General features: G+C 44.4%; 1 protein-coding gene and 8 non-coding genes across 9 annotated transcripts; all 9 read right to left on the bottom strand.

The window, feature by feature from the left end:
* Positions 1–6870: 6870 nt before the first annotated feature.
* LOC123071224 (prostatic spermine-binding protein) lies at positions 6871–10058 on the bottom strand. Its single transcript, XM_044494738.1, has 2 exons — positions 9537–10058; positions 6871–7420 (listed from the first exon to the last, which is right to left on the bottom strand). Exons 1-2 carry the CDS (start codon positions 9918–9920, stop codon positions 7163–7165), a joined length of 642 nt encoding a protein of 213 aa, XP_044350673.1. The 5' UTR covers positions 9921–10058; the 3' UTR covers positions 6871–7162.
* On the bottom strand, positions 7594–7679 carry LOC123073146 (small nucleolar RNA Z122). Its single transcript, XR_006435599.1, has one exon. It is a non-coding gene; the product is annotated as a small nucleolar RNA Z122 (small nucleolar RNA).
* On the bottom strand, positions 7717–7804 carry LOC123073147 (small nucleolar RNA Z122). Its single transcript, XR_006435600.1, has one exon. It is a non-coding gene; the product is annotated as a small nucleolar RNA Z122 (small nucleolar RNA).
* Positions 7907–8001, bottom strand: LOC123073157 (small nucleolar RNA Z119). Its single transcript, XR_006435609.1, has one exon. It is a non-coding gene; the product is annotated as a small nucleolar RNA Z119 (small nucleolar RNA).
* On the bottom strand, positions 8039–8136 carry LOC123073161 (small nucleolar RNA Z119). Its single transcript, XR_006435614.1, has one exon. It is a non-coding gene; the product is annotated as a small nucleolar RNA Z119 (small nucleolar RNA).
* On the bottom strand, positions 8170–8268 carry LOC123073160 (small nucleolar RNA Z119). The gene has a single exon (XR_006435613.1). It is a non-coding gene; the product is annotated as a small nucleolar RNA Z119 (small nucleolar RNA).
* LOC123073156 (small nucleolar RNA Z119) lies at positions 8301–8400 on the bottom strand. Its single transcript, XR_006435608.1, has one exon. It is a non-coding gene; the product is annotated as a small nucleolar RNA Z119 (small nucleolar RNA).
* LOC123073158 (small nucleolar RNA Z119) lies at positions 8434–8533 on the bottom strand. The gene has a single exon (XR_006435610.1). It is a non-coding gene; the product is annotated as a small nucleolar RNA Z119 (small nucleolar RNA).
* On the bottom strand, positions 8567–8661 carry LOC123073159 (small nucleolar RNA Z119). Its single transcript, XR_006435612.1, has one exon. It is a non-coding gene; the product is annotated as a small nucleolar RNA Z119 (small nucleolar RNA).
* Positions 10059–17691: the final 7633 nt, after the last annotated feature.

Below are 17691 nucleotides of genomic sequence, written 5' to 3'. Positions count from 1 at the left end.
TGAGCAGAGTTAATATGATGGCAACTTGAGAGCAAGAAAGGGACAAGCTAAAGCAAGTAAACATAGAAACCAAGGTCATGGAATCAAATTACACATAACAAATAGCAAATAACATCATGGTATCATATGCATATGGCTCATGGATTAGTAGGAACCAACATGACAAAATTGAATATTGAAACAGTTTCAGCAAGTGTAAAACAGCAACATTATGATAGCATGTTTGCAAGCATGAAACAGAGGCATATGATATCCAAAATTAGAAAACATGGCATGTGAACAGAGTAATCATAGCATAATACAAAACATGTAATTGGAGCATCTCCATAAGAGGCATAGAATAATTACTATCAAGCTCACAACATAACATCATGAAGTTAACAGAAATCTGAAACATTGTATAAGCATGTTCATGGCAATGAAAACATATGCTCCAGGACATATATAGGGCATACAAAGGCATGGAATGACAGATCATAACATAAACAATAAAACATGTCAACTAAGCATCTCCATAATATGCATGCATAAATTGGTAGCATCCAGCAAACATGGCATCATGATATGACAGAAATAGACTTGACAAAAAGTTAACAGCGAGTAGGCCACTTCACAAGCTTGATGCACTCACTACAGGGCATATAAAAATACATGGATTGCACCCCTGTAAAGATGGCATGCAAATGCTCCTAAAACATGTAGAAATCATGCTCATAGGATGCATACACAAAATGCAACAAAAATGACAAATCAGCAAGTTGCAGCAGTTAACGGCAACATGCACTATTGCAACCGGGATTAAGATATCAAGATACACCCTAACATGAATGCAAAGCACACCAACATGTAGAGCATGAAGATCAGAACATGTGCATATCAAGATCATCATCATCATCATAGCATCAACAGGAACAAACTTGTGGCACTCACAAGATGCACAAATGATGTTAACAATCAGCAGATTCCAGCAGTTTATATCATATAGCAGTTTTGCAACGAAGATTAAAATAACCATATGAGCAGCAACATGCATGCAAACTACTCCATCATGAAGAGCACTCTGGGAAACATTTTGACATATTATGCACGGAAAGCGGAGCCACATGCACATAGTTACAAGCTAACAAAGATGCACACATTATGTAGCAATGCAGGGACTTGGCCATTTTCAGCAAAAAAACATGTGAGCGCGGGATAGACTAAACGACGCCCGGGCGGGATTTGGCGGGTCGAGCCCAGGTTGGCAGGGAGGCAGGCCTAGCTGGGCCGGTTGGAGCTGGGCTGGGCCTTGGGGGGTCGTGGCCCACACGGGGCGCTGGAGGCGTCGTGCTCCTCGATCGAGGACGAGGCCGGCGGCGCGATTCCGGCGAAGGACGGACCCGCGGTGGGGAAGTGGTCGGCGGGGAGGAGAGCGGGCAGCGCTCATGCGCGGGGAGCGGGCGCCCCGGGTGCAACGGCAGCGGCTCGGGCCCGGGCGGGCTCCGGATGGGCCCGGCGGGCCCGCGCGGTGGAGGCGCGATGGAGACGGCGGCGGGGACACGTGGCGCGAGGGGAGTGGTTGGCGGGATTTTGTCCGGTTGGTTGACCCTTTTTTCATATAGCCTACCAGCGGTTGGAACGCCATGACTGGCCCAGGCATTGTAGACACGGAGGATTTGTGCCGGTGGCGAACTACTCATTGCTGGTGGCACACTAATGCCAATTACCACGAGCCACTGTGTCCGTTCCCAGCGAGATCATCCCTTCCTAATTTATGTATTTCTCCTATCAGACCCAAGAAATTGGTCACTTTTTTAGTAGAGATGTGTATCAGATATGTGTGTGATTGAAATTGGAGTCTCTCCTAAACATGTGATTTGTTAAATGTTTAGAACGAATCGATTGTGGATGGGCTCAGTACCATGTGAGCTACAGATTTAGACTTCCTACTTGATTCTTTGCGGAAGCTTGCAGTTCATCCTTGGTGAAATTCACTATACTCCATCCTCGGGTTGGTACCAGATTTGCTATTCAGAGTTTTTTCATTGTGGCTTGTGACAGATTTTTGTACTTGGCATGGTTTGGTGCCAAATAAATAGAGGATCATGATCAAGGACGACTAAATGTATTATTAAGTAGATAAGTTCTCGAATCACACACTTTGTATCAAGTAATTTAACTTCCCAGCTTGCTGTATATTATTCTGTGTTGAACATAATCTGAAATAATCATTTCTTTGGAAAGCATATACATACTCTGTAGTTATGTGAGATCTACTTGGAACTCCTATATGATAAAAGATATGTAGCACTAATAATAGCCTTCTGACATTTTGTCTGATATGTGCCAATGAGTGCAGTGTTGCTTTAGCTAGATAGATTTTTTATGACCTCAACACGTCCCTTCCATCTCCTAGATGATGTGGTATCCCAAACTCCTTGAGTTCATGCATCAGTTTTAATCTCTCAAGTAAATTTTGATAGTGTGTAAGTTATATATACTTGAAATCCCATGGGAAATGGTGCTATTCTTTTCTAAGACACTATTCATGACTGTATACTCATATACCAAAATGAACCGACATAATTGTTGGAAATGTTTTAAAAGAAGTATCTCTTAATTAGTTTAGTTCCATGGTGGAGCAAATCCTATCTGACTTTCATTTTGCAGATAGTCGCTCAAACACACCAAGTCGTGGGTTGGCATACCATGGCTGGAGATGAGACGGAGCGCTCGAAGTGTAGCCACATTATATAGTCTCTTGGCAGATCTAGATTCCCCTAAAAAATGATACCAGTATGTTCATGTTGAATACTATTTCGGGTTCGTGAGGCAACAACTGCTATAAGAAATTTTGCAATTTAGCATTTTTAGCGCATTCTGGTTGTGAGTAGACGTATTTTAGCTTAAGGAATATGTATGCTTGTGGCCAGTTGCAGTTTAACATTTTGTCAATTTTTTGCCAAGATTTTCTCCTGTAATTATTTGATTACTATTTGACCAACATCGTTTGTAAATATTTATTTTTGACGATTTTCTTTTTTTTGTAGGTTTGACAAGAATTTGGTATATGTTCTAAATGTTTGGCTTAGAAGAAGCGTTTTATCGGATGGGAAGCGTATGTTTTATTGTGCTATGTGTACCTATCAACTTTATGACATCGATTTGATCAATGTCTCAATACATTCTTGTGTTGTTCCTTGTTTTCCTCATTCTGTAGCGTAGCACGGGCATGTTACTTGTAGATCTATATCTCCAACTATATTACTTGTAGATCTATATCTCAACTATATTGTGCTATCTGTGAATCAGCATGTGGTTAAGGACGTGTTTGGTTGCCTGCATATGGCCCAGCCTCGTCCGTGCGGGAAAGATTCAGCCCGTTTGGTAGCATGCGTTCACTGTGCAGCCCGCACCGCGCGGAACTTAAAGCACGTCCAGGCCAAGCCCAGGGGAAACGCCCGAATCGTCAGTAGCTCACGAGCCTGGCTCGGGCGAGGCAGGGGAGGGCGACGCGCTTCTCCCCTCATGCGAGCAGGGAGATGGCGCGAGCTCGCCCGCGTCGCTGAAAAATCGGCGGGAGGATTTCGGCTCACCTCCCGCCGAGTCCACCCCTATTTAGCCCCCTCCCTCACCGCCCCAACTCCCGCCACCGTTCTCCCTCCGTTCGAGCTTTCCCACCGACGTGCATTGGCACCGACGAGCAGGTAAGTGGCGCATCTTCATCGACCGGCGATCCACGGTGTCGACGCTCCTTCACCGGCCGACGTTGATCTTCCATGACCGTCCCCCCTCGTCCTCGAGCTGTAGCCATGGCCTCTGTGAGTTCAATCCCCCTTTATCTCTGTTCCTTCTAGCTAGATCTGAGCTGCAGCTAGGGTTTGATCTAGATGCATGGTTGATTAGTGGTCTAATCTGTGAGTTGATATGGTTGATTGCTATGTTGCGGTTGCAACTTATGGTAGGGCTAGATGTTCAAGCATGTGGTAGGCTAGATTAGTAGTAGAGTTTGAAGTTGAACGTTGTGCTTGTGTTGATTCGTGCTTAGATCTGTGATTTGTACCTATTGGTGGTCCATTTGTAGCATGTTATTTGTTGTAGATGTATGTTCGTGCTCATAGGTTGTCCGGTATGCTTAGTATGATAGCGATAAACCATATGTGCTTAGTATGATAGTCATGAACCACGTACATGTATGCTGCTGCTTTCATGGATTGTCCGGTATGTTGTGTGTTATGCTTACCGTCAATGCGTGCTACGATTGTAGGACATGACCACGCAGATGCAAGATCTTAGTCAGGCCCTTGTCCTGTCCGACAATCAGTTTGCTCCATCGTTTGTCAAGGACTCGCAGCCTATGTCTGAGATGGCACCTGATTCAGAGGTGTTCGCGTCTGATTCCCTCTATGTGCCGGTAGTGCTCGTTGAGCCAACTCTTGCTGCTGCTGTCGCCGTCGCTGCACTCAAGGTAGCAGCAGCAAAGGCAAAGAAGGATGGTAGGTCGAACAACATGAAGTGGCAGCCGTTCATGCCATGTTCGTGTTGAACAAGATGTGTGAGCTCACTCTAGTGGAGTTAGGACTGACAAGGGCTTCAAGGAGGTGCACTTGAACACCGTTGTGAAGCAGGTGTTCGAGTTCTGTGGGCAGGAGGTGTCTGCCACCCAGGTGTACAACCATCTGAGGAAATGGAGAGTTCGATGGATCCAAGTGTCCAAGCTAAGAGATCTTAGCGGCGCCTCATGGGATGAGAACACTTGCTCCATAGTTCTGGAGGCAGAGCACTACGCCGGCCATGTCGCGGTTAGCTCACAGCCCTCTTCCTTTTCATACTGTCCACCATTGCCTACTCCTAATCGCAACTAACAACATTTGTGTTTCATTCTTAGGACCATCCAAGGGACGCTGAGTTCCTCAACACACTCATACAGAACTACAGCCAGATGCAGCACATCTTCAACTTCGGGCTGGCAACTCGGAAGCATGCCATGGGCTCGGGGGAGCCTCTTGGTTCTCCCATGCCAGACTTTCCTGGGTCCCCGGACATTGAGGTCCTTGATGGCCCTGACAAGCCAGCTGTGAAGCCCTTCGACAAGCCATTTGACCCCGCCCATGATAGGAAGAGGAAGAGAGGAGGCCTGATGGAGGAGGAGATAATGTCTTTTGCAGCATGACTGAGGCGGTGAAGGAGGTGGCAACAGCCATCAGGGAGTGCAAGCCCCTCGACGTCCACCCTAACCTATATGGCGCTGTCATGACCCAGGGTGGCTTCAGCGACGAGGCTCTCATGGCAGCTCTTAGCCACCTACTTGACAACAAGGCCCAGGGTGTTGGGTTCGTTGCCATGGCAGACGTTCACAGGGTGTTGTGACTCGGGAGCTGGCTGGGCAAGCACTACTACTAGAGTAGTGCTGCCTATGAGCATGCATGATCCCCGACGGCGATGGTGGTGGCGATGACGATGACGATGACGATGATGACGTACATTTTGTGTAGCTAGGGCTGAAAAACAATTTGATGGTCTGTATATTTTGGTGAGGTGGTATATACTAACCCCTCACGCTGATGGTGAACTTGCGGTGGTAGGATGACACCCTCTTTTGGATGTGGTGGTAGGTTAACACCAAGGTAGTGCTAGGTTGAACTTGCTATGTCGTATGATCATGCATGCTTTACTTCTCTTCTGCTCCATTGTTGTTTGTGTGCTACTTTGCTTGCTACTTCTGTGCTCCATTGATTTGTTGCTTCAACTCTTGCTCTTGTGCATTGATAGGGCAAGTGGTATTGTCGTGTTCATCGGTACGGCTTCAGGGGTTTATAGTTCATGGGAAGAAGCCAATGCACAAGTGGCATCGTATAGCAACAGCAGCCATAGAGGGTTCAAGACTAAGCAGGCAGCAGAACAAGTTTACTCCGGCTGGGTGCGAAAGCACGGAGGCAGCAGTGTTGACAGTGGCATGGTTGGAGGTGTCAAAGTGGAAGGTGTTAAGGTGGATCGTCAGTTTGGGCTGAAGCTGAAGAACTTCATCATCTTCGCCCAGTTCATCGTCATTGCTGTGTTGTGGCGTTGATGTGCTAGGTGTGATCATTGTGGGTAAGCTCACCAACTAGGGTACAAGGTAAGCACAACATTGTATGCCGTATGCAACCAAACGCCATGTTCATGTGCCGCTTGGGCCAATGCAGGCAACCAAACGAAGTGCACTTGTGTATTACCTAATGCAGGGACACTAGATGCAGGCAACCAAACAACTTGCAGATGACGTATTAGGGCCTGTTTTTGCTCAACCAGGCTGGTTTGAGAAGTGTATGCGATTCAGGAACTGTTCACCACGGCAACCAAACATGCCCTAAATGGTTGGCTGGCTGGTATTTCCAGCCCGTCAGAGCTGAAATCCTAGATTTGAGATTGATGCTTGCATTGCGCGACTGCATCTAACAGTGCACTAGTGATTGAAACGAAGGATTGCCATTTGCGACTGTAGAAGGATTTCTGTGGATTCCTCCAGTGCACTCGTGAAGTCTTAACATGAACATGCCGGACGCTTCGACAGTACCGGCCCCCTGTCTGGCCATTTTGCGTCCTAATTAACATCCATTTATTTTATCTGTGTACCCCGAGCTCTCAATCTCCAATTTACGAGAGCAGAACGAGTACTTTGGTTGAACGCCTGCTAAGACGGGTGACTAGTGGTTGTGAAATCATGAAGCCAGAGCTAACAGCCATGACACTAAGCGAGCAATGGCACTGTGATAGAATTAATTTAATGTTATCAGGCTTGTTGAGGGAATTCAAAGAAAGAATGTAAGTGCCAATAACAGCAAATGTTTTCTAAGCGCTTAAACAAAAATATTACCAAGAGAAAATAACAGCAAGCTAGTTCAAGAGAAATATCATGAAAACAAGATTCAGAACAGAGCATCCACATTCCAAAGGTTTTAATCAGAAGCTACACAAGCATATAACAAGCCCCATATCTAATGCTCATACAGAAGTTCCCGGAGGCTGTTAATCAACATCAGCAGTATGCACTAACAACTAACATGGGTAGACTCAAGTTTGAGCTGCTACACCTACCACAGATGTCCTAAAGCTACAGCATTTACCAACAATCCTCTCCATGAGGATTATTTTCCTTCTTGGCCCAAGCAGAGAAGATCACAGATCAGCACGAACAAATTGACTATCGCTTTGATGGAGGCTTCTCATCATCATCACCATCATCATCACCGTCGTCATCATCTTCATCCTCCCCACCAGACCTCTTCCTCTTTGATGAGGATTGCGCCTTGACAGGATCCTCACCATCCTCAGCATCGTCATCCTCAATCTCCTCGTCCTCAGCACCATCACCATTTTCTTCTGGCTCGAAGTCACTGGAATGCTCTTCGTCTTCAGCACGGCCAAGCGGCTGCACCAGATATTCAGTTCCTAGCTCCTCCTGCCAAACAACAGTGCAAGGGTCTAAATTAGTTTGACTGCTCACAACGATGCTAGTTGACTATTATAGGAATGTTCATCACAGATGAGAAGGGCAAACCAATTATTTGGTGGACAATCACCAACATAAATCAACTAGTGACAGATCAATATAAATTAACAGTTTAACTACAGTTTGGGATCAGACTGACGTGCAATTTCTCATCATTCTGAATAATCCGTAAAGGACATCTGAGATGAAATAATCATCATTTCCCAAATAAAAGTGAATACTACTAAAAAATTAGTTTAAAACCATAGGGGATCAGACTGACGTGCAATTTGTCACCATTCTTTTAAAAGCCCGTTTAGGACATATCTGAAGAATTAATCATCATTTCCCAAATGAAGGTAAAACAAATTTTGACAAAACAGCCAAGATAGCAAGCATAGCCTACATACAGCTTCTCACCAGTAGCCCCAAAAAAAAAACTTCTACCTAGTGGTGCTTTGGATCAGATAGGCAAATCAGTTATTTTGCAACATATGGAGAGCTCTAGGCTCATCCTCAGAAACAGCCTCTGATATTCATCATCTCCTAGGCAAAATAAAATAGAAAATATAAAGTATTTGGATAGTAATTTGGATCAGATAGGCAAATCAGTAATTTTACAACATAGGTAGAGCTCGGCTCATCCTCAGAAACAGCCTCTGATATTCATCATCTCCTCGGCAAAATAAAGAAAAGAAAATGAAAGTGTGTGAATAGTAATTTGGATCAGATAGGCAAATCAGTTATTTTGCAACATAGTAGAGCTCTAGGCTCAACCTCAGAAACAGCCTCTGATATTCATCATCTCCTTGGCAAAAGAAAAAAGAAAATAGAAAGTGTTTGACTAGTGCTTTGGATCAGATAGGCAAATCAGTTATTTTGCAGCATATGAAGAGCTCTAGGCTCATCCTCAGAAACAGCCTCTGATATTCATCATCTCCTCAGCAAAATTAAGAAAAGAAAATGAAAGTGTTTGACTAGTGCTTTGGATCAGATAGGCAAATCAGCTATTTTGCAACATAGTAAGAGCTCTAGGCTCATCCTCAGAAACAGCCTCTGATGTTCATCACCTCCTCAACAAAATAAAGAAATGAAAATGTAAGTGTTTGACTAGTGGTTTGGATCAGATAGGCAAATCAGTAAATGTGCAACATAGGACGAGCCCTAGGCACATCCTCAGAAACAGCCTCTGATGATCCTCATCTCCAATCACACATGGACAGGGCTGGAAAGAAGGCCTACTATCAAATCTGACAGATCTACACTAAATACTTTGCATATGTGTGTGTGTGTGTGTGTGTGTGTGTGTGTGTGTGTGTGTATTTGGATCTGTGTGAGAAACGAGAACTAAGCCCACTATCCAAATTGGTTGCATATCTAGGTGGCTTTGGATCTGAGTGGGAAATAGTGAGATTTCCTGCAAACAAGATACCTTGGAAGACCACAAGGCAGATCTAATACAGTAAGATAATTCATAGATGGCATATCGTAGCCCCATCTCTATTGTGTGGCTTATAGGGTAACAGCTCAGATGGAAAACCATCCCTTAACAAGGATTATTTTTTTTCGTTTAACAACTAAATATAGCAAGTATATCAAAGAGGACATATACTTTGCCCTTGACTATTCTCGGAAAAGGGGCGTGGTTCTGATCTGATGGGCTACACTGCAAACCACACAACAACGGACGGCCGGTGGATATGCCAATTGAATGTCAACTACCACACAATGGAAGGACAGGTAAAGGTTGAACGGTATAGCAGAGTAAAGTCGACAAGATCTAAACGAACACAGAGCAGAAAAAGCTGCAGGTTGAGCAAAAGAACAAATCCCGATTTCTAAATCTATCTAACTAGCCAGATGCAACTGTCCTGCGTGCTTTTTTCAAGATCTAAACACATTAATCGACAGCCACGAGAAATCCGGTTTCTTTGAGGAAAGCATGTATCGACAAGATCTGAAGACAGATCTGGAATTTCTCTAACATGACGGAAGTAAATGTTCATGGAGTAAACGTAACCGAAAGTACTGAGATGGCATATATTTGAGATGACGAAAAAAATACAAGATGATGAGAAATTTATACCTCGGGCTCTTCCTCCTCGTCGACTTCGTCGTCATCCTCCTCGTCATCGTCGTCGTCGTCGTCGTCGTCATCATCGTCACCGCCCTCCTCTTCATCACCGCCGTCGTCGTCCTCGTCGGAGATGTCGACCACCTGCTGCGCCGCCGACCCCTTATCCTCACCCTCCACCCCCTCGTCCTCGTCCTCTTCCCCATCGTCGTCGACTTCGTCGTCGTCGTCGTCGTCGTCGCCGTCAACCGCCTCCTCCTCCTCATCTCCCTCGTCGTCCTCACCCTCATCGTCCACATCCACCACCTCTTCCGCCGCCTTTTTGGCGGCGGCCGCGGCAGCCTTGATGCGGGCGATCTCCGCCGCACGCTCGTCACCTTCAACCGCCGGCTTCATCTCCTCAACTCCTCTACTACACACGAACTCTCGCGAGAAAATTTCGCCTCTGGTTTAAGTTGGTGTTGTGGTTGTGGAAAATTCAGGGGAAATTTTGGGCGATTTGTAGCCGGCGGGGAAGAACAAGAGGGCCGAGAGGCCTCTAGGTTTGGGCGGATGGGCCAGCACAGATCCTGGTCGTTGGGTACAAGAACAGGCACGCGGATCCATGACGTGGCGGAGGATCGGACGGCTGCGAGGGGTTTGTTCGTGGGTGGTGAGAGCTCGTGAGGTGGGGAAAAACGGCTAGGGCTGACGGCAGCGTGAGGATTTGGACGCGACTAACGCCAGAGCGAGAGTAGTGTGCTTTGGGCCAAAACCCGTCGTTCTTTAGGCCCATCCCACAGATGGTTGCGTTACCCACATGTAACGAAAAGTTAGCCCAATCAGCAAATGAAATTCCATCGCAAGTCCCACCAAACGGGACCTCCTGCGAACAAAATTTTGAAATTCTGAACATTTTCTAAAAGTAAACTTTTTTGAAAAACGTGAAAAAAATTGAAATTCCAAAAAGCAAATAAATTTTGAAATTGTGAGCAGCAATTGAAGATTTTGACCACTTTTTGGAAAAAGTGAACAAAATTTGAAATTCCAAACAGTTTTTTAAACGGAAAGTGTTTTTGAAAACATGAACAAAAAATGAAATTCATGACATTTTTATGAACAAAATTTGAATATTCCATGGGTAAAATTTGAATATTCCATGGGTAAAATTTGAAACAAAAAAATGATAAAACACAAAAAAAATTCAATTTTTCAAATATTCCAAACATTTTTTGCAAATTGATAATTCATGAAAAAAATTGATAAATAGAAAACCAAAAGAAACTAGAAAAATAGTTGAAAAGAAACCTAACATTAAAAACCCTGTTCAAGAACCTTCTAGAAGAAGGTCCCCAAAACCGATAGAAAAAATGTACACGAAACTTGCCCTTGTGCTAGCTAATGGGTTAACCTAGTGTGTTGCTCGGTCACTCCTCTCCATATGAAGGGTCGACACTTTGTCGCAACCAAATAGGGTTCTCCCACCAAACCTCGTCTCCCTTTTTTGACACCTTAGGGTTTCTTGTTCCTCTTACTCACCGTTGATCGATGTTAAGACCCTTTCTTTCCCCCTTATCTGGATCCTTCTCTGTTTGTTTCGCTCGGGCTGACCAAAGGGCGATCTGGTATCCCCTATCGCCTTAGTGGTCTGGGTTGTGAAGGATTAGCAAGGGGTGTCTCGATCTAGTCTCCTTTTCGCCAGCAGCCCCCATGCATGGATCATCCGAAGTTCTTGAGCCGGCACATGAGCCTGACGTGCAATTTTCTCACATCCATCACATTTGTGAACTATGTCCTCTACATCTGCATAAGTTGTGAGCCAGTAAGAGCCATGTTAAAAGCCATCACGACCAAAGCCCTTGAGCTGGCATGATGACCACAATTGCCAAAATGAATTTCATTGAGAATATCATGGCCATCCGTAGGAGAAACACAACGCTGAAAACACATGTAATACTTCTCCTATGTAACTTGCCATTGACTATAGTCATAGACTTAGACCTCCTGATAATCAGACGGGCGATGATTTCCTCTTCAGGGAGCTCGCCACGAGTAAGATAAGCCAGGTAAGGTATTGTCCAATCTAGTGTCGTAGGGACAGATGCAACAAGAGCTGCCTCCAGGTCAAGAACAGCAATATCTTCCTCCGTCGGTAGTTTGACAGACGGGTTATGCAAAACATCCAGGAAAAAATTGGTGTAATAGGCTTATGTTGAGATCCCAGGCGAGACAGTGCATCTGCTGCCTCATTGAGTTGGCGGTCAATGTGATCAACTTGGTATCCTTTGAAATGACGATGAATGTAACAACGTGTTTGTAAGCCGCCATGAGAGGATCTTTAGAGCCCCAAGTTCCAGAGACATGTTGAGCAACTAAATATGAGTCGCCCAAACACGTGACCTGGCTGAGGTTCATTTCCTTAGCCATATGAAGCCCATGAAGCAAAGCCTCGTACTCAGCTGCGTTGTTAGTACAGGGAAACATGAGTCTCAAAACATAACAAAATTTATCACCTCGTGGCAAAGTTAAGACAACTCCGGCCCCTGAACCTTCCAATTGGTTGGAACCATCAAAGTGTATTATCCAGCATGTATTGTCCGGCTTCTCTTTGGGGACTTGTAACTCAATTCAGTCGTTGATGAAATCCACCAAAGCCTGAGATTTGATAGATGTATGAGGCGCATACTTCAGATGATGGGGACCAAGCTTGATAACCCACTTGGCAATCCAGCCTGTAGCCTCCCTATTCTGGATGATATCTCCCAGAGGTGCTGAACTGACCACAATGATAGGGTGCTCCTGGAAATAGTGCTTCAATTTGTGGCTGGCCATGAAAACACCAAAAAACAGTTTCTGTCAGTCTGGATATTGTTGTTTTGACTCGGTCAGAATTTCACTCACATAATAAACTAGCCTTTGAATTGGATATTCATTTCCCTCTTCATTGTGTTCCATGACTACTGGCACACTTACCGCTTTATTATTGGCAGCAATGTACAGGAGCATCGTATCTTTGTCATGTGGAGCAACAAGCATAGGTGGTTCTGATAATTTCTTCTTAAGGAGCTTGAAAGCTTTATCTGCTACATCTCCCCAAACGAAATTGTTTGTTTTCTTGAGCAGCTAGTACAAAGGAATCGCCCTCACCCCAAGTAAGCTCATAAATCAACTCAAAGCCGCCACAGAACCCGTCAACTTTTGGACGGCATTGATGTTCACCGGCTTGGCGAGCGTTGTGATGGATTTGATTTTGTCCGGGTTGGCTTCGACACCTCGCTCTAACAACAAAAAGCCCAGCAGTTTACCTGCAGGAACACCGAACACACATTTTGCTGGGTTAAGCTTCATTTGGTAAACTCAGAGATTGTTTAACGTCTCCTTTAGATCGCCAAGCACGGTTTCTTTCTTCTGAGACTTGACCATGATATCATCAACATAAGCATGAACATTGCGTCTAATCTGGTTGTGGAAATAATTCTGCACATAGTGCTGATAAGTGGCTCCAGCACTCTCCAGTCCAAACGACATGGACGTATAACAGAAAGCTCCAAAGGGTGAGATAAAGGTTGTCTTCTCATGGTCTTTATCTACCATATTAATCTGATGATATCAGAGTAAGCGTCCAGGAAACAGGAACACTCATAGCCAGCGGTAGAGTCAATAATCTGATCAATGCGAGGAAGAGAAAATGGATCCTTGGGACAAGCCTTGTTCAAATTTGTGTAATCAACACACATTCGCCAAGTACCATTTTTCTTCAGAACAAGCACTGGGTTAGCCAATCACTCTGTGTGAAAAACCTCAACGATGAACCCGACAGCTAGGAGCCAAGCCACCTCTTCACCAATAGTCTTGCGTCTCTCCTCGTTAAAACGACAGAGGTGTTGTCAGACAGGCTTCATCTTTGGATCAACATTTAGGCAGTGCTCAGCGATTTCTCTCTATACACCAGGCATTTCGAAAGGTTTCCATGCAAAAATGTCTCGATTCTCATGGATGAACTTGATGAGTCACCAAGAGTGAAGTCGACCTGCTTTGTATCCTCAGCTGACTTGAACTTGAGCAGGGGGTCAGACTTGGTAGTAAGATTTTCCAGGGAAGTCACGTCAACCGGGTCAACGTTGTCCTTGTAAAACTTCAACTCTTTAGCTGCATAGTCTGACTTAGCATAAGCAGCGTCGCCTTCACACTCAAGCACAATTTTCCTATCACCATTAACAGTGATAGTACCCTTAGGCCCTAGCATCTTCAGTTTCAGATACACATAGCAAGGACGTGCCATGAAGCGTGCGTAAGCCGGCCATCCGAACAGGGCATAGTAAGGACTTTTAATCTTGACGACCTCAAACTTCAGATATTCAGTCCTGTAGTTGAACTCGGTTCCAAAAGCGACCTCCAAAGAAATTTTCCCAATAGGATATGTCGACTTGCTGGGAACTATCCTGTGAAACACCGTAAACGACGGTTTGAGCTATTTTTTCTGACAAATTCATCCGCTCAAGGGTATCATAATAGATGATGTTTATGCTACTGATACGTCTCCAACGTATCTATACTTTTTTTATTGTTCCATGCTATTATAATATCAATCTTGGATGTTTTATATGCAATATTATATCATTTTTGGGATTAACCTATTAACTTAATGTCAAGTGTCAGTTATTGTTTTTTGCCTGTTTTTGGTTTTCCAGGAATTCTGTACCAAACGAAGTCCAAATGCCACAAAACTTTTTGACGATTTTTTTGGACATAAGAGACCCTAGAAGCTTTGGGAGGAGGCTAGAAGGCGAAGGAGTACGCCACAAGCCACATGGGCGCGCCAGGGGGTATGCGTGGTATGTCGCTAGCCCTTTCTAAGACCGCAAAACATAAATGGAGAGCACCTCCAAAGTTCAAGCAGTGACTAAACATTGTAATTCATGGTAGAAGAGATCCAGTCATGATGCATTCAACATTAACTATACACAATGCATGAGGATGACAATAGTGCTCTCAGGACTGGTGCTTGTTTGAGAAGGTGATGACTCAACATAAAAGTAAAATAACATAAAAGTAAATGGATAGTCCCTTCATAGAGGGAAGTAGGGATTTGCATAGGTGCCAGAGCTCGAGGTTTAAATTAGAGATAAATATAATTTTGGGAGGCATACCCTTCCTGTCAATGTCACGACCAAGAGTTTTCAATATCTTCCATGCTAAACACATTACCGGCGGTTCCTAAGCGACATAAGTAAAATTTACTCCCCCTCCACCAACAAACACAATCCATGGCTAGCCGAATCCTTGGGTGCCCTCCATACCAACAATGGTTTGGGGGAGTTTTGTTTAATTATTTGTAATTTTTTATTTCGGGACTGGGCATCCCTATTACCAATCCCTCTCATGCAAGGACGGGTGAATAAACACTCATCATGAGAATAACCCGCCTAGCATGGAAGATACTGACCACCCCATGTCGCTCCATGAGCGGTCCGGGCACGAAAAACAGATGTTCATTTGAATATTTAGAGGTGGCACATGCAAATTACTTAGAACGACAAGGTAATACCGCATATAGGTGGATAGTGGACTCATATGAAATAACTTCGGTTTAAGGGTTTTGATGCACAAGCAGTATTCCCGCTTAGCATAGGCGAAGGCTAGCAATTAGGTTGAGAAGCGACCAACTAGAGAGCAAAAACGGTCATGATCATGCATTATGAATAATCAACACTGAATACCAGCATGGGTAGTATATAAACACCATGAACATAAATATTGTGGAGGCTATGTTGGTTTCGATTCAACTACATGCGTGAACATGTGCCTAGTCAAGCCACTTGAAACATTCAGAGGAGGATACAATGTCATCATACTACATCACAATCATTTTAATGCATGTTAACACTCAAGATAAATCATTATCCACTCCTAGCTACTTAAGCATGGCATGAGCAACTCTAATCTCTGACTGTCATTGCAAACATGTTTAATCATAATATGCTGAATCATGGATACTGAGTTAAACATATTTACAAAATCAAAAACAAGTTGAGTTCATACCCGCTTTTCCTGCCACAGTCACTTCAACATATATCATCATTATTGCCTTTCACTTGCACGACCAAATGATATAAAAATAATAATAGAGCAAGAGTGTCATAGACTAAGCTGGAATCTGCAACATTTTATTCAGAGAAGAAGACAAAATAATTTGGGCTTTTTGTTAGATCAACAATAGTGCATATGAGAGTCACTCAACATTTTCATCGTGGTCTTCTCCTTGGTACGTGAAAGTGCAACTAATCCCTGGGTGGTTTTGGTAATTCATAACAACATATAGCTCATTGAACTAATATATTCTCAAGATAATATTATAGGAAGTTCAATGATTGGCATGGCATGGACTAGAGATGTGGACCCCTCAAAATGTTAAGGACAAAGATTGGCGAAAGCTCAAGACTCTTCATCTTTATTTTACTGATCCAAGATCACATCGAGTCCATAGGAAAGCCAATACTATTAGAAGGGGATGAGGTGTTGCTTAATGGTCTACTTGCTCAAATGCTTACTGATATTGCTCCAAAACCCTCAGCCACTTTCTCCATCAAAATATGTCCAAAACCCAAACTCCAACTAGGCCCCATCGATTCTTTCTATCTGGATCCAGCGAGTTCATATGACATAGCCACTGCCAAAAACCCTAACAGTTCGGTCTCACCGAGATGGCCTTGCCAGCGCTTTGTGACTTGTTGCATTTATTTCGGTCTCACCGAGTTGGCTTGACAGATTCTTTGTTGCTTATTGTTTCACTTTGGTCTCACCGAGTTGATGCAATCGGTGCCACTGAGATGATGTTTGCCCTAATCCCTAGCACATCGATCCCACTGAGTTGTTCCAGCCGATCCCACCGAGATTCCTAACATTCACATTTTTTAGCTGATCGGTGCCACCGAGTTTAACCGTCCAGTCTCACCGAGATGAGTCAAATGTGTGTAATGGTTGGATTTTGTGTGGAGGCTATATATACCCCTCCACCCCCTTCTCCATTCGAGAGAGAGATATCAGAATGCGCCTACACTTCCACCATACATTTTCTGAGAGAGAACCGCCTACTCATGTGTTGAGATCAAGAAATTCCATTCGTACCATTTGAACCTTGATTTCTAGCCTTCCCCGAGTTGCTTTCCACTAAAATCACTCTTCCATCATAGCCAAAGCTAAGAGAGAGAGTTGAGTGTTGGGGAGACTATCATTTGAAGCAAAAGAGCAAGGAGTTCATCATCAACACACCATATATTACCTTTTGGAGAGTGGTGTCTCCTAGATTGGTTAGGTGTCACTTGGGAGCCTCCGTCAAGATGTGGAGTTGAACCAAGAAGTTTTTAAGGGCAAGGAGATCAACTACTTCATGAAGATCTACCCAAGTGAGGCAAGTCCTTCGTGGGCGATGGCCATGGTGCGATAGACAAGGTTTCTTCTTCGTGGACCCTTCGTGGGTGGAGCCCTCCATGGACTCGCGTAGCCGTTACCCTTCATGGGTTTAAGTGATGAGGACATCACTCCTTCGGATACACACAAAACTCCGCTGGATATACAAGGACCGATCACTAGAGCTCGAGCGCGACAATTGAATTTAGAGGTGAGCTCGTTCCTAAGCACTTCTTTATATGTTCCTGAGAATAGATTGCTACCTAATGATTATATTATGATTAGGAACCATGGAAAGCATCAGGAGATACTTGCAGAGGGGCTTGGAGGTGGAGAGGACCAGCAAGGGCGTCCAAGTCAAGGTGGAGGCCCAAACAAAGTTGACTTTGAATCTGTTTCGGAGTCCAGGAGTGGTCTGCACTAAAACGGTTGTCCAGGTTGCATACGGGCTCGGTTTTGGACGCTTTATATGTGCACGGATAGCTGAGAAGATAACCTTTCCAATGGCGCTACTCCCATGGTCAGATTCATCCTGAATCAACGGGAATCACCGAAACAAAAGACGTCCATAATATGTCTCGTTGCTGCGCCATCATATTTTGGCCTTTGGGCCGTGTATCATGTTGGAGCCCATTAGGGGAGCGTCCAGGGGTCCCTACACGACCCTACACTCTTCATATACAGCTGTCACCCCACCATTAGGGTTTGGGTTTTGCTTAGATTAATCTGTCAAGAACAGTTTTGCCATTCATCAGTTTGTGAGGCCCCAACTACATGA

The sequence above is a fragment of the Triticum aestivum genome, chromosome 3B, assembly GCF_018294505.1.
Source record: "Triticum aestivum cultivar Chinese Spring chromosome 3B, IWGSC CS RefSeq v2.1, whole genome shotgun sequence".
NCBI lineage: Eukaryota > Viridiplantae > Streptophyta > Magnoliopsida > Poales > Poaceae > Triticum > Triticum aestivum.
The sequence above is the reverse complement of the archived record's forward strand: the minus strand, read 5'-3'. Positions and strand labels throughout refer to the sequence as shown.

Excerpts from the sequence above, each read along its gene's own strand:
- LOC123071224 (XM_044494738.1), bottom strand. The coding sequence starts at position 9,920 with ATGAAGCCGGCGGTTGAAGGTGACGAGCGTGCGGCGGAGATCGCCCGC. Across the intron at positions 7,421-9,536 it reads ACGAGGAGGAAGAGCCCGAG|GAGGAGCTAGGAACTGAATA; the intron begins GTATAAATTTCT and ends GTTGTTTGGCAG.